Here is a 13,173-nt window from a genome sequence, read left to right on the forward strand (position 1 = left end):
CTCTGTCTCTTGTCTCTCTGTCTCTGCTTCTCTCTCAAATAAATAAATAAAATCTAAAAAAAAAAAAAAAAAAGAGAGAGGAAGAAAACACAGTCCTTCAAATCCCAGCAATAATTAGAAAGAAGGACAAAAGCACTAAAGTCCTTGATATTGGGTACAGTAGAGAGCAATTTCGCCCTCAGAGCCTTTTTTTTCCCATATATAAATTCATAAAAAGGTCTTTCCATTTATTTGAACTCATTCCAATTGCCATGTTTAATAGCCTCTCAGCTATATTTAACGGCTTAGAAATCTATCTCCCCTGAATTTGCCCATCGTGGCAATCATTTTTATTTAACAATTTCTTTTTTTTATGTTTTTATTTTAATTCCAGTTGGTAAACATACGGTGTTACATTAGTTTCAGGTGCACAATACACTGATTGAACTTCCATACACCAGCTGGTGCTCACCACAATAATCCCCATCACTTATCTCCCCGCACCGCACGGTTAAGAGTCTCTGTCTCGGGGCACCAGGGTGGCTCAGTCGGTTAAGTGTCTGCCTTCGGCTCAGGTCATGATCTCGGGGTACCAGATCGGGCCCCACATTGGGCTCCCTGCTCAGCAGAGAGCCTGCTTCTCCCGCTGCCCCTCACCCTGCTCATGCTTTCTCTCTCTCTCAAATAAATATATAAAATCTTAAAAAAAAAAAAAAGAATCTCTCTTTCTTTTCCCCTTTCCTCATTTGTTTTGTTTCTTAAATTCCACATAGGAGTGAAATCATAGGGCACTCATCTTTCTCTGACTTATTTCGCTTAGCATTACACTCTCTAGCTCTGTCCATATCGTTGCAAATGACAAGATTTCATTCTCTGTTATGGCTGAGTAATATCCCATTGTATATACAGACCGCATCTTCCTTATCCATTCATCAATTGATGAACACTTGGGCTGCTTCCATATCTTGGTTATTGCCAATAATGCTGCTGTAAACATGGGGGTGCACGAATCTGTTTAAGTTCACGGTTTTGTATTCTTTGGGTAAACACCCAGTAGTGGGATTGCTGGACCGTAGGGTAATTCCAGCTTTAACTTTTTGAGGAACCTCCAGATCAGGAATGCCTGTAAGTGGGTGGAGAGGTGATCGGGTGTAGCCAAGACACTGGCAAAGATTACTTTGTTTAGAAACCGCAAGCTGCCCGCTGCCTTAGCAAAGAATCCCCAAGCAAGTAGCGACTCAAACAGAAGTTATATTCTCCCATAAATTCCAAAACCAATATTCCTGATCAGTGGGTGGCAATTCAGGGGCCCGGGCTCCTTGCATCTCACAGCTCTGCTGTCCTCTGAGGCTTCCGATGTGGCCACCGTACCTGTGTCATGGTACCCTCTGATGTCACTATGCTGTGCTTTTGGAAGGAGCACAGCATGAGGACGACGTGTGCAGTCTTCGGGTCCATTGGCCAGAAGGCAGTCACAGGGCCACACCTGGCTGCATGGGAGTCTAGGAGATGTAGCCAGCCAGGTTCTATGCCCAGGAAGAAGAGGAGGAAAGTGTTTGAAAACAGCAAGCCAAGGTCTCCTGCTGACATTTATATGGGGTGGGGGGAGGTTGGTGCTTGGAGTGAGCCTGAACCGTGGGGCTGATCTCAAAGCGGGCCCAAGCCTTCATTTAAACTTACAGCTGCATGATCCCAAGCCCGAGGTGGGTTCCAAATGGTTGTGATGGGTGATCCCTTGTTTCCTCCTTCCCTTTCCTTTTAATGGGGAAATAAATACTAGAAAGTCTGGGGGTAGGGAAGACCCATGGGCATTTGGGACGCTGCAGAAGCGAACGTGGTGGGTTTCTGGATTTTGTCATATCCCCACCAGCCTGGTCACAATCCCGTGCAAGCCAACCCTCAGGGTTTTCTTGTCCAGCTCGGGATATTAGGTGACCAAGAATCTGCGGGATCCTTCCAGGCATTGGAACCAACAGACCTTCGACTATCTCCTGAGCCACATCCATTCTCCCAACGCTGCAAACATGGGCCTGGCCCTAATCTCAGGCTACAACCTCTTCCGTGAAGCTTTTCCGGTGAGTGAGGGGTCCTTGATCACAGACCAGAGCTGGGAGCCCAAGTCTGGGGAGTACTTTGAGCCTTGGAGGTGAGAGCCTCTTGCATTCAAATCAGGTTTCCCTTAAATTCTATTTCTGCTTTAAAATTATTTTTGTTTCCAATTTTGTTATTAAATTGACAGAGGCCAAAGAACTTTCTGATGAACTAGGGAAACTAGTCTTTGGTTGAGTCAAACCCAGACGTGTCCTGTAGCACTGGTGATTTCATGCTGAAGTCACAAGGTTTCCTGCGTCCCTGGAGGTGCCAGGACTTTTCACCAAGATAGACTAAAACACTCATCATGGCACATGAGCCCTTCCTATGTACTAGGCCCTGTGCTAACTACTTTACAACTAGTGACTTGTTTAATTCTCATAATAACCACCAAGTAAGTACTCTCATTAGCCTCTTTTTACAATGGGGAGATAGAGGCTCAGAGAAATGAAGTAAATTGCCCAACTCACAAATCTCTTACGTGGCAGAACTGGGATTTGAACCCAGGCTCTCTGTGACCCCATGGTGCCCAATATGCTAAGAAGGGCACGCCCTTGGGGGATGTTCTCAAGTTGGTTGGAGAGGACGGTTGGGCTGCATGTCCAGAAACCCAGGCCAGCTCTCGACGGCTGAGTCAATGTTTAGCAGCAGGCTATGGCAATCACCCATATTATCTGTTCTCTTCCATGGGACCAAGAGTGATTATTAACTCCATTATACAGACAAGAAAATGGGAGTCTCTGAGAATTCAAGGTGGTCTGTGGGGAGGCCAAACCTCCACCGGGTTGTCTGACCCTGTGCTCTCCTGCCTCTCACCCTCACTCTTTGATATAACCCTCGCTGTCAGCAGTTTCTCCCCTATTTCTGACTCTCACCCTATCACTCGCCCTCAGCCGTATTCTCACTCTTCCTTCGTATGGCATCGTGCTTAAGACCATGGACTCTGAAGCCAAACTGTGTTGGTTCAAATCTCAGCTCCATCATTTATTAGCTGTGTGACTTTAGACAAGTTACTTAACCTCTTTAAGTCTCAGTTGGCCCATCTGTGAAAACGGAGATAAGAATAGTATGTATCTCGGGGCGCCTGGGTGGCACAGCAGTTAAGCGTCTGCCTTCGGCTCAGGGCGTGATCCCGGCATTATGGGATCGAGCCCCACATCAGGCTCCTCCGCTAGGAGCCTGCTTCTTCCTCTCCCACTCCCCCTGCTTGTGTTCCCTCTCTCGCTGGTTGTCTCTATCTCTGTCGAATAAATAAATAAGATCTTAAAAAAAAAAAAGAATAGTATATATCTCAATGGATCGTTGGGCTTACTAAATGGAGCGGTGGAAGTAACGTACTTGGAAGGGCACCTTGCGTGCAGTACACATCGTACAACTTTTTACTGACTTCACCCATCCCTGCTTTTCCTTCTCTCCTTCCTTGGCAGGATCCTTCCTGGAAGGACACAGTTCTGGGGTTTCGGAAGCTGACCTGCAGAGAGTTGGACATGTTTCCTGATTACAGGTGAGGTTTTGTCATGAGCAAAGGGGCTGAGGTCCCATGATTCAGACAGATCTGTCCAGAAGGCAGCAGAAGATGGAGGCACCATTTCCTGTCCCATCCCAAGCCAAAAGCCACTGGTGCCTTGGACTCCTACTGCTCCGTCCAGCTCCTTTGGAGAACCACCCACCCAACGGGGCCCTGGGCTAAGATGGTGGGGGATGTGGAGTCACAGATCTGAAGCCTAGAAACTCCATGTCACTACCCGCTTTTGCAGATGAAGAAACTGAGCTTCAGAGAGGCTAAGTGACTTCCCAAGGTCACACAGCCCAGTGACCAAAATGGGATTCCAATGCTGTCTGTGTGACTCCAAACACCTCTATTCTTTTCCTTGCAGCCTGATGTCTCTTTGGTCTCCCCTCACCCTACCCCATGCCTGGATCCCCTCTAAGAATGCACATCCAGTTTTCCATGTGCACACCCCAATGTCAGGGATGGCTTTTCTGATAGAAAAATTTTCCTTGCACCAAAAATCAGTCCCCATTTGAACTCCACTCAGTGGTCCTGGCTCTACCCTGGGGACCCCCAAAGTGAGACTGCTCCCACCTCTGCTTGAAAGCCTTTGACTATCACTCTGATTCTGACTCTTTATGATGACTCTAGCTATGGCTGGTTCAACACAAGCCTGATTGTGGAGGGAAGGAGGTATCTACCGTGGCTGACTAAAAGGTGAGAATTTCGACTTTGGGTTTGGGAAAGCACCTCCCAAGGACCAGAGTGTCTACTGACAATGGTTCATGGGATTTGTTTTTGTATTGCCCAACCCCAAAAGTTAAAGGAAAACTCTCAGGCTTGGTGGGAGCTATCCTTCGTTCTGATCACTTTGATGTACTAAACCATGGCTCCCGTACCGGACTGTGCATCAGAGTCACTTGGGCAGCTGTTTACATGTGATTTTTTATTATTGACTTCACCAAAATCCATAATATTTGTGTAATAGTTTTAAATGGATTCTCTTTAGTTTTCCAGACATAATTACATCATCTACGAAACAGAAGTTTCCTTTTATTTTTATACCTCATTTTTTTTTCTTGTCTAACCGCTGTGGTAGAACAATGTTGTCTAACTACCCCCAGAACAACGTTAACTAATATAGGGGATAGTACATGCCTCTGTCTTGTTCCTGGTGTTAATAGAAATCTTGTAATGTTCTAAATTAGCAAACGCTAGCTTGAGAGACATATTTTATTTATATTCATATTAAGGAAGATTCCATGTATTTCCTATGTTTTCTTATTTTATTAAGATTTAAAAAAAAGTCTAGAATGGATCACATCGTTTATCAAATGACCTGAGGAGCTTTTTAGAAATACATATTTCAGGGGCGCCTGGGTGGCACAGCAGTTAAGCGTCTGCCTTCAGCTCAGGGCGTGATTCCGGCGTTATGGGATCGAGCCCCACATCAGGCTCCTCTGCTATGAGCCTGCTTCTTCCTCTCCCACTCCCCCTGCTTGTGTTCCCTCTCTCGCTGGCTGTCTCTATCTCTGTCAACTAAATAAAATCTTTTAAAAAAATACATATTTCAGGAGCCCACTTTATATCTACTGAATCAGACCCTCTGGGGTGGGGCTTAGAAATTTGTGTTTTAAGAAGTTCCCCCAGTGATTCTGATTATCAGTCACGTTTGGAAATCATTGCACTAAAACAGTTATTTCTCTCCTAACTTTAGGATACTTATGACTCCTATCCAGTCTCTTCCTAGACAGAAAAACCCCACTTTTTCTGTGTTGAGGAAATAGCCCTGAGGCTATGCTTCACCTTTCATAGGGTTTAATGCCTGTTCTTTTGATGTTTCTCCAACTTCTCTAATAATGACAGATATATTTCCTCTGGGACATTTTGAGGGAGGGGTGGACGTCCCCAGCCCACCTTTCTCCTCATGTCTTGCTTCTGACAGAGGGGCATTTAGCATTTGTCCAACTCTGCCCTTCCTCCACCCTGCATCTCATTCCCTTTGATGATACAAAGCAATGTGGTGGTAGTAGGAAGAGTTTTGAACTAAGAGGCCTGGGTATAAGTCCCAATCCCATCATTAACTCACTGTATGACCTTCACCAAGGCTCTTCTCCCATCTCCATCTGCCTGACAAGGGGCTTGGGCAATCTCAGTTTTCCCAAGCGACATTTCACGGACCACTCGTCCGTCAAGGTGTTTATGAACTGATCTGATCTGACTACACAGCCATTTTCTCAAGGAGCATCCTGTGGAACTAACATCCACAGAAGGTTCTTTGGGGAACATCCCCAATGGCATCTTCTTGGAGAGATGGGACAAAGAACTGAATATGGGGCTTTGTGATGTGTCTGATCCCCCCCAGGTTAACTGAGAGGGGAGTGAAATTCTTCCAGCGGAAGGTGGAGTCTTTTGAGGAGGTGAGTTGCAGAGCTGGAAGGGGCTGGATGTTGGAGAGAAGTGAGGAGGGGAGGTCTCTGCTTCGGGCTGCTGGGTTGGGAGCCCCCTTTCAGTCTCCCAGGGTCTCCTTGAGGCCTGTCCCAGCTTCCAGGCCTTTCTTCAATCCCAAAGGGACTCAAGCATTCTGTCTCGACGTTGGTGGCTGGAACAAAGGGACGGTAGGCTGATGGTGGACATTAGGGGCTAATCCCCCTCTGAACCTCAGTGGGTTTTAGGGCCAGAGAGTTGGCTGCCTCTTACCAGTATCAGCGGCGCTCCACTTTCGAGTTCTAGACATTTGGTTGCCTCCTACCTAAATCAGGGTTAATGCTTCTGCAAAGTCAAGGCTCTTAGCTGACTCAGCTCCAGAGTCACACCATCATCAGTAACAATGACAGTGGCAGCTATCACCGTCAGGCACTGGCTAAGTACCAGGAGCTTTGCTGCATGACTTCCCTCAATCCTAGCACCTAGAACTGTGCTTGGCACGGGAAGGTGCTTGGGAAATGCACTACGGGCATTACATAATGATACCTGCTCTGGGTTGAGCCCTAATGGGCACTTGGGATACATGGTTGACTCGGACACAGCCCTTATTCCCTAGAAGCTCACAGTCCAATGTAGCAAATACTGGCTCTTGAATGACAACAATGCCTTGCAATGTGTCTGTCCCATGAGAGACCTGTGAGGGGAGTCCCTGGCACTGGGCTAGGGTTTGGGTGCCCCTCATGCTATACCCTTGAGCTGTCAAGTACCCCACACATGCACAGAGCCAGGGGTTCCAACGTGCCTTCTGAAAACGCCTTGGCAGAGCAGAAGGCAAGAGAAGGAAATAAAAAGGATTCAGAAGGAGGAAGAGAATTATCTCTGCATCTGACTTCTTCGGGGAGGTCCCAAGAAGGTTACCCCCCTTCCGCAGTACTCCTTCCTGAGCACTTTCACATCCAGGGTCACGCTGGATGCTCACGCAGTCTAAGAACAGAAATTATCAGCCCTACTTTATAGCAAAGGCAGCAGAGCCTTGAGGAGGCGATGGAACATTTCTGAGGTCACGTAGCAGGTAAATGGCGGAGCGGAGGTTTGGAGTCCGTTCCTTGGATTCCTCATTGAGCCTCCTCCCTGCTGTTCCACAGGGAGCAGAGAGCTGCAGGGTGGAGGACAGAGGGAAGGAGGGGGTGGGGGATACCAGGGCCCTCACCCCCTCCCATGCCACCTGCTCTGTTCGTTGCTGCCAGGTGGCAAGAGGAGGTGCTGACGTGATTATCAACTGCACTGGGGTGTGGTCTGGGGCATTGCAACCAGACCCTCTACTGAAGCCAGGCCGGGGACAAATCATTAAGGTGAGTGTGAAGGTGACGGATGGAACCTCCAGCTTTTCTTGATAGAGAGATTGTAGGTGCCTGCTTATTTCCTCTCCAAAGATAGAGGATGTGTCGGGGACACCTGTTACAGGGGCCTCACAGATTTCGGGCAATTGACATGTTAAAGAAGCAAGAAGGACCGACACGACTCCTCCAAACATTCTCTTTCAGGTTTTTCGGTGTTTTTTTTTTTTTTTAAATAATAGAGCAAAGCATGCATGTATCTGTTTGTACATACGTAAGACTTGCATATTCCTGTATTACAATAAAAAGAGCAAACATTTATGGAGTGTTCGTTAAGTACCGGGTACAGGCCTGAGCACTTTATCGTGTTATTAATTTAATCCTTACCAGAACCCTTTGAGATGAGGTCTATCCTATTGCCATTGCTATTTTACGGATGGGAAAACTGAGGCACAGAGGAATTAGGTAACATGCACAAGTGCACATGGTAGCGAGTTGTGGAACTGGGGTTAGAACCGAGACAACCGGGTTTAAGAGCCTATGTCTTGTAAATATTGTCCCCCATTGCCTCTCACTGTGTATGCGTGCATGGGTGTGAAGGATGCCCATTTGTGGGCGTGTGTGTATGTGTGCCTGTGTGAGTGCTGGTGTGTTCCTGATGTGGGCTGATGTGTATGTGTATTTGTATGTGTGAGCTGGGCTTTTCTGTGGTCATGCAGGTGAGAACGTGTGATATTTCAGGGAGCAGGGGTGGCTCTTCCTGCAAGAGCAAGCAGCCAGTGCAGACTTGGAGCAGAAGGGTCTGCGGGGCCTTAGGAATTGGCTTTGCCACACTTGTCAGAACATCTAGGCAGAGAGGGGAGCAGAGCAGGGAAGCCCGGTGATCCAGCTCCCCCGATGAGCCAGACTTGTCTGCCCTCGATCGACAGGTGGATGCCCCTTGGATGAAGCACTTCATCATCACCCACGACCCAGAGAAGGGCATCTACCAGTCCCCGTACATCATCCCAGGGTAAGAATCTGACATCTCAGGGCAGAAGAAGGGGCACCCTCATGCCCTCTCTCTGCTGCCCACCCCAGGCCCTTTGCTTAGTCCCTGCAGATTTTTTCTTCCAGTGTTTTCTAAGTGAGGTTGAACCATTAAACCCCTGGAAAGGCAGGACTCAACCTTAACTGGGCTCCATCTTGAACAAGCTTTTGGATGACAGTAGTGGTCATCCTGGAGAGAAGGGTAGTGGGTGTGAGGGCAATGACACTGGCAGTTGTGAACAGAAATAACCGAAGTGTGGTAGGAATAGGGATTCGGATTGATGGCGATGATATTAATGGAAGGAATGATGATGTTAGTGAAGATGGTGGTCGTGTTGATGGGACGACAATGTCATTGAGAGTGGAATGGCGATAGTGGAGACAGTACTGTCATTGTTGGGAAAGTTCACAGGGGTGGTGATTGAGACAAGGATGGTAGAGTGCTGACCTTAATGGGGGTGGCATGGTGTCGATGAGGAGGTCAACGATGATGGCAATGATTGGGAGTGGAGGCAGTGTCTGGTGCTGACAGAGATGACACTATCAAGGATGATGTATTAATAGGATGGGGGAGATGACACTCTCAAAGGCAGCGTTAATTCATGTTGATTGTAGCGTTAGTGTCAGGTGGGGCTGTGCTATCTTCATGGCCATGTTAGTGGTGTGGCAGAGATGACATTATCAATGTCAACATGGATGCTGGTGGTGGAAATGGTGAATGGGGCTGACGGTGATGACATATTCATGGTAGCAAAGAGGCAGTTGTGAAGATGACGTTGTTGACGTAGATGATATTTTTTTTCCAGTTCTGTTAAGATATAATTGACAAATGGTTCACATTTACAAGGTACACGATAATTACATATATATGTATATATAGACATATATATATGTGGTGATTACCACAATAAGGCTAGCTAACACATCCATCATGTCATGTAATTATAATTTATCTGTGTGTAGTGAGAACATTTAAGATTGACTCTCTTAGCATTTTCAAGTATATAATACAGTATTGCTAACTACAGTCACCATGCTGTGCATTGGGAGAGATGACGATGTTGACAGTGACATTAACGATGACAGTAGAGATGGTGGTGGGTGGTGATGACAGTGGCAACTGCAGCAGCGTTGAGGGTGGTCTTAGCCAGGATGACAATGCGGATGGTCGTGGGGATTTAGGTAGAGACGATTGGAAGGGTGAGCGTGCAATGGCCCCCATTCATCTCAAAGGCTTCGTTTCCCTTCGCCATTGACTCTCCTCACTCTTACCCAGGATGCAGGCGGTAACTCTGGGAGGCATTTTTCAGCTGGGGAACTGGAGTGAGGTGAACAACAACCAGGACCACGCCACCATCTGGGAAAGCTGCTGCAGATTGGAGCCCACCCTTAAGGTAAGGCGGGGAGGGCTATCGGTACCCTAGACCAGGGTCTCGGCCACTTGATCATGAGGCCCCTTGAGGATGGGAAGACACTGCCGCTGGGATAACTGGGCAAGTTTATTCCAGCAAGGGACTGTGAAATACACCAGAATTTGATAATGCACAAGGAAGTCCTACTGTGAGCTGGTGCCTCCTATCTGTCCATGGCTAACAGTTGCTGTCTTTTGAGGTGACATCCCTAAAAACACCTTAGTCTGTCTGCACAAGGACCAGATACATTTGTTTTGAAATCTCAGCTTTTTCATTGGCCTGTTGGTGGCAGTGACAGTGGTGGCGTTGATGGTGACGAATGGGCTCAGGATGGTGAGAATGGTGGTGAGGAGGCGTGGCTGTTCACATCATGGTGGTGGCTGGCAGTGGTGGTTGATGGAGATGGGGTCATCGACAGAACGGGTAGTGACGTGGTAAGAGTGACAATAATGATGTTGGTGGCTGATAAAGGTGGTGGTGGTGATGGTTAGTGAAAGTGATGGTCGTGGTGGTGGTGGTGATAATGAGACGCCAAAGCTAACTCTATCACCTAAAAATGGCAGCAGCAAAAAAAAAAAAAATCCGGAGATGAATTATTAACACTTTTTTTTTTCCAGGAAGCAAAAATTGTTGCTGAATTGACTGGCCTCCGGCCCGTACGCCCCCAGATTCGGCTAGAAAGAGAACAGCTTCGCTTTGGATCTTTAAACACAGAGGTATGCTCTCCTGGCAAGGAAAGCAAAATCCTCCCCTCCCCTTAATAGGCTCTCAGTCTTGCCTGACATCTGGCTTCACACAGCCTCCTGGTGGCCGGGACAACGCTGGCTAACATCCCCTGCTCTGTAAAGAAACTGAGGCTCAGTGATGTTGTAAAGGACCTCCTCAAGGTTCCAGAGAGGGCACTGCACCTCCGTTTGTCAAAGCCTGTGGCTGGGCAGAAGGAAAACGGGTACTTCCCGAGACACGGACAACCTCACTGAATGTCCCCTCCAGCTCTGTGGGGTGGGGACCGCTTCCCCGTGCTTCAGATGAGGATACTGGGGATCGAAGAGTGAAGTCATCTGCCTACATCAGACAACTGGCGAGGGGCATGGCTGGGATGTGGTTTGCATTCGGCTCCAGAGCCATTTTGCAGATGTCCATTTTGTGGCTGCCCCATCACGGTTCTGGGGTACCTCTTTCATGTTCCATCTGCTGGGGTAGGAACGGGGCTTGTTGAGATGGCCGAAGTTGTCCTGGCGGGGGGAACTGATCTGACTAGGTGGCAGCTGGAGTCCCCACCGGAAAGCCATTCTTCTTACGTAGATCATCCTTCCTCCCTTCCGCCGGGCGTGTGTGTGTGTGTGTGTGTGTGTGTGGTTGCATGCACGTGTACATACATACAGAGGAAAGTGTCACATATGGAGTCAAACTTCCTACTAATGGTTTTAGCTTTAAAAAAGGCCCCAGGGGCCTTGCCTCTGTCCCTGGGACTAATTAGCATGCTAAGCAGAGTCCCCCCCACCCCGCCCCGTGCAGTGCCCCAGCTTTCCTTTCCTCCTGAGGTGCGCAGAAGAGTCTATCTATTAACACAAGAGGTCTGGCATTCTGGAGCAGGGTGGCCACAGGAAAGGTGATTTAGGGAACTTCAAACAATTTGACTGGGGGAGGGGAGTCCCTGCCCTCAAGTTCTAGATGATTCTACTTCTCCTGTGCTGAGTGCATAAAGCAGGTCCATCTCCTAAGCAAAAGAGAGTCTATGGTGTTGACCTCCAGCTCCCCAAAGAGTCACCTTACTGGTGTTTCTGCGGCCTTTGGTGCCCTCTGGCTTTGCCCAGAACTCTTCAGGGAGCTCCTGAGTCTTCCAGGGCGCTCCTGGCTACCTTCTCTCTTGCCTCTCCTAGGTCATCCACAACTATGGCCATGGAGGCTACGGGCTCACCATCCACTGGGGCTGTGCCATGGAGGCAGCCAAGCTCTTTGGGAACATCCTAGAAGAAAGGAAGTTGCTCAGGATGCCACCACCCCGTCTCTGAAAATATCGCCTCCCCAAGGACTCCCCGCTCCCCTCAGCCAACCAATCAATGCCCTCCCCCCAAACTATCACTCACTCTCCACTTCCACCCTGGCTCCTCTCTGCAAGAAGCACAAGATGAGAGGGAATCCACAAGGTCCATTCCTGGAGGCGAGTCCAGCCCTACCTGGGGCTCTCTTTGATCACGGGGGTCTCTCTACCCACTCTGGGCCTGACAGAATGAAGAACAGCTGGGGGCTGTTAGATTCTAAGTCCTCAGAAGAAAAGAAAGCTCAGAAAATCAAAGGGGCAAGCAGAAAATTGAGGATAGTTGAAGTTAGGTAACTTGAGGACAAATGACATTAACATATTAAAGGTTCTGAAAAGTCCTGCAGCAAAGACATCTATCTGATGTTCTTTTATCCAGTCCTAACTTATTTGGCTATGGAACCTTTTTGTCCAGAGCACTGATGCCACAGAGTGCACTAGAAGGCTACGACAGATCTCCTTGCAGGAAGTCGCATGCACTAGAAGGCTACGACAGATCTCCTTGCAGGAAGTCGCAGGCACTAGAAGGCTACGACAGATCTCCTTGCAGGAAGTCGCAGGCAGAGCTGGAGCGTGGGGAGACAGAAGAGCAAGCACTGAACTAACGACACGATACCCGTTCCACACCCAGGATTCCCAACGGCATCAGCAATCTGCTGAATGGCCCCATGAGCACCATGTAACCCCCTGAGGAGGGGCCGCCGGAGGGATCATCCCACAAGAAGCCCCTACGTAGAGAACTGAACTTACCAAGCATAATCCGGGTTTGGGGGCAGATTTCACGTCTCTCTTCCCTTCTGGCTGGTTCCCTCTAAGATGACTTAGACTTCCAGGTGTTTTTGAAAGCCTTAAATGACCCTAGCATCTTTATCCCTAATTATCTGCATCAGGCTCTGAGGTGGAATTTGCATCTGTCTGGGTTTTTGAGAAAGACCAGAGGCTGGAGGAAGCCTTCATGCCTCTGGGACCCGTGGCACCCTAGGTGCTGTGACAGGGTCTTCATTGGCCCACACCATGCCGTCTACATCCGTGTCATCACTGTCTGCTCCTTCCCATGCTGTCACCCGNCTGCTGAATGGCCCCATGAGCACCTTGTAACCCCCTGAGGAGGGGCCGCCGGAGGGATCATCCCACAAGAAGCCCCTACGTAGAGAACTGAACTTACCAAGCATAATCCGGGTTTGGGGGCAGATTTCACGTCTCTCTTCCCTTCTGGCTGGTTCCCTCTAAGATGACTTAGACTTCCAGGTGTTTTTGAAAGCCTTAAATGACCCTAGCATCTTTATCCCTAATTATCTGCATCAGGCTCTGAGGTGGAATTTGCATCTGTCTGGGTTTTTGAGAAAGACCAGAGGCTGGAGGAAG

At 48.4% G+C, this 13,173-nt stretch overlaps 1 protein-coding gene across 2 annotated transcripts in view; it reads left to right on the forward strand.

The window, feature by feature from the left end:
* DAO (D-amino acid oxidase) overlaps nucleotides 1-12,866 on the forward strand; it is a 17,551-nt gene extending 4,685 nt beyond the window's left edge. Inside the window, exons 2-10 of one of the 2 annotated variants that reach the window (XM_034639425.1) lie at nucleotides 1,940-2,054; nucleotides 3,498-3,574; nucleotides 4,214-4,279; nucleotides 5,928-5,982; nucleotides 7,237-7,341; nucleotides 8,256-8,338; nucleotides 9,632-9,749; nucleotides 10,385-10,483; nucleotides 11,651-12,866. In XM_034639425.1, coding sequence (XP_034495316.1) covers nucleotides 2,004-2,054; nucleotides 3,498-3,574; nucleotides 4,214-4,279; nucleotides 5,928-5,982; nucleotides 7,237-7,341; nucleotides 8,256-8,338; nucleotides 9,632-9,749; nucleotides 10,385-10,483; nucleotides 11,651-11,782 — 786 coding nt within the window. In that variant the 5' untranslated portion in view covers nucleotides 1,940-2,003 and the 3' untranslated portion in view covers nucleotides 11,783-12,866. Of the gene's footprint in view, nucleotides 1-1,897; nucleotides 2,055-3,497; nucleotides 3,575-4,213; nucleotides 4,280-5,927; nucleotides 5,983-7,236; nucleotides 7,342-8,255; nucleotides 8,339-9,631; nucleotides 9,750-10,384; nucleotides 10,484-11,650 lie in introns of both variants that reach the window. The other variant, XM_034639423.1, reaches the window with a different exon arrangement.
* The last annotated feature ends 307 nt before the right edge of the window (nucleotides 12,867-13,173 follow it).

This window comes from Ailuropoda melanoleuca, chromosome 12 (genome assembly GCF_002007445.2).
Source record: "Ailuropoda melanoleuca isolate Jingjing chromosome 12, ASM200744v2, whole genome shotgun sequence".
In the NCBI taxonomy this organism is placed as follows: Eukaryota; Metazoa; Chordata; class Mammalia; order Carnivora; family Ursidae; genus Ailuropoda; species Ailuropoda melanoleuca.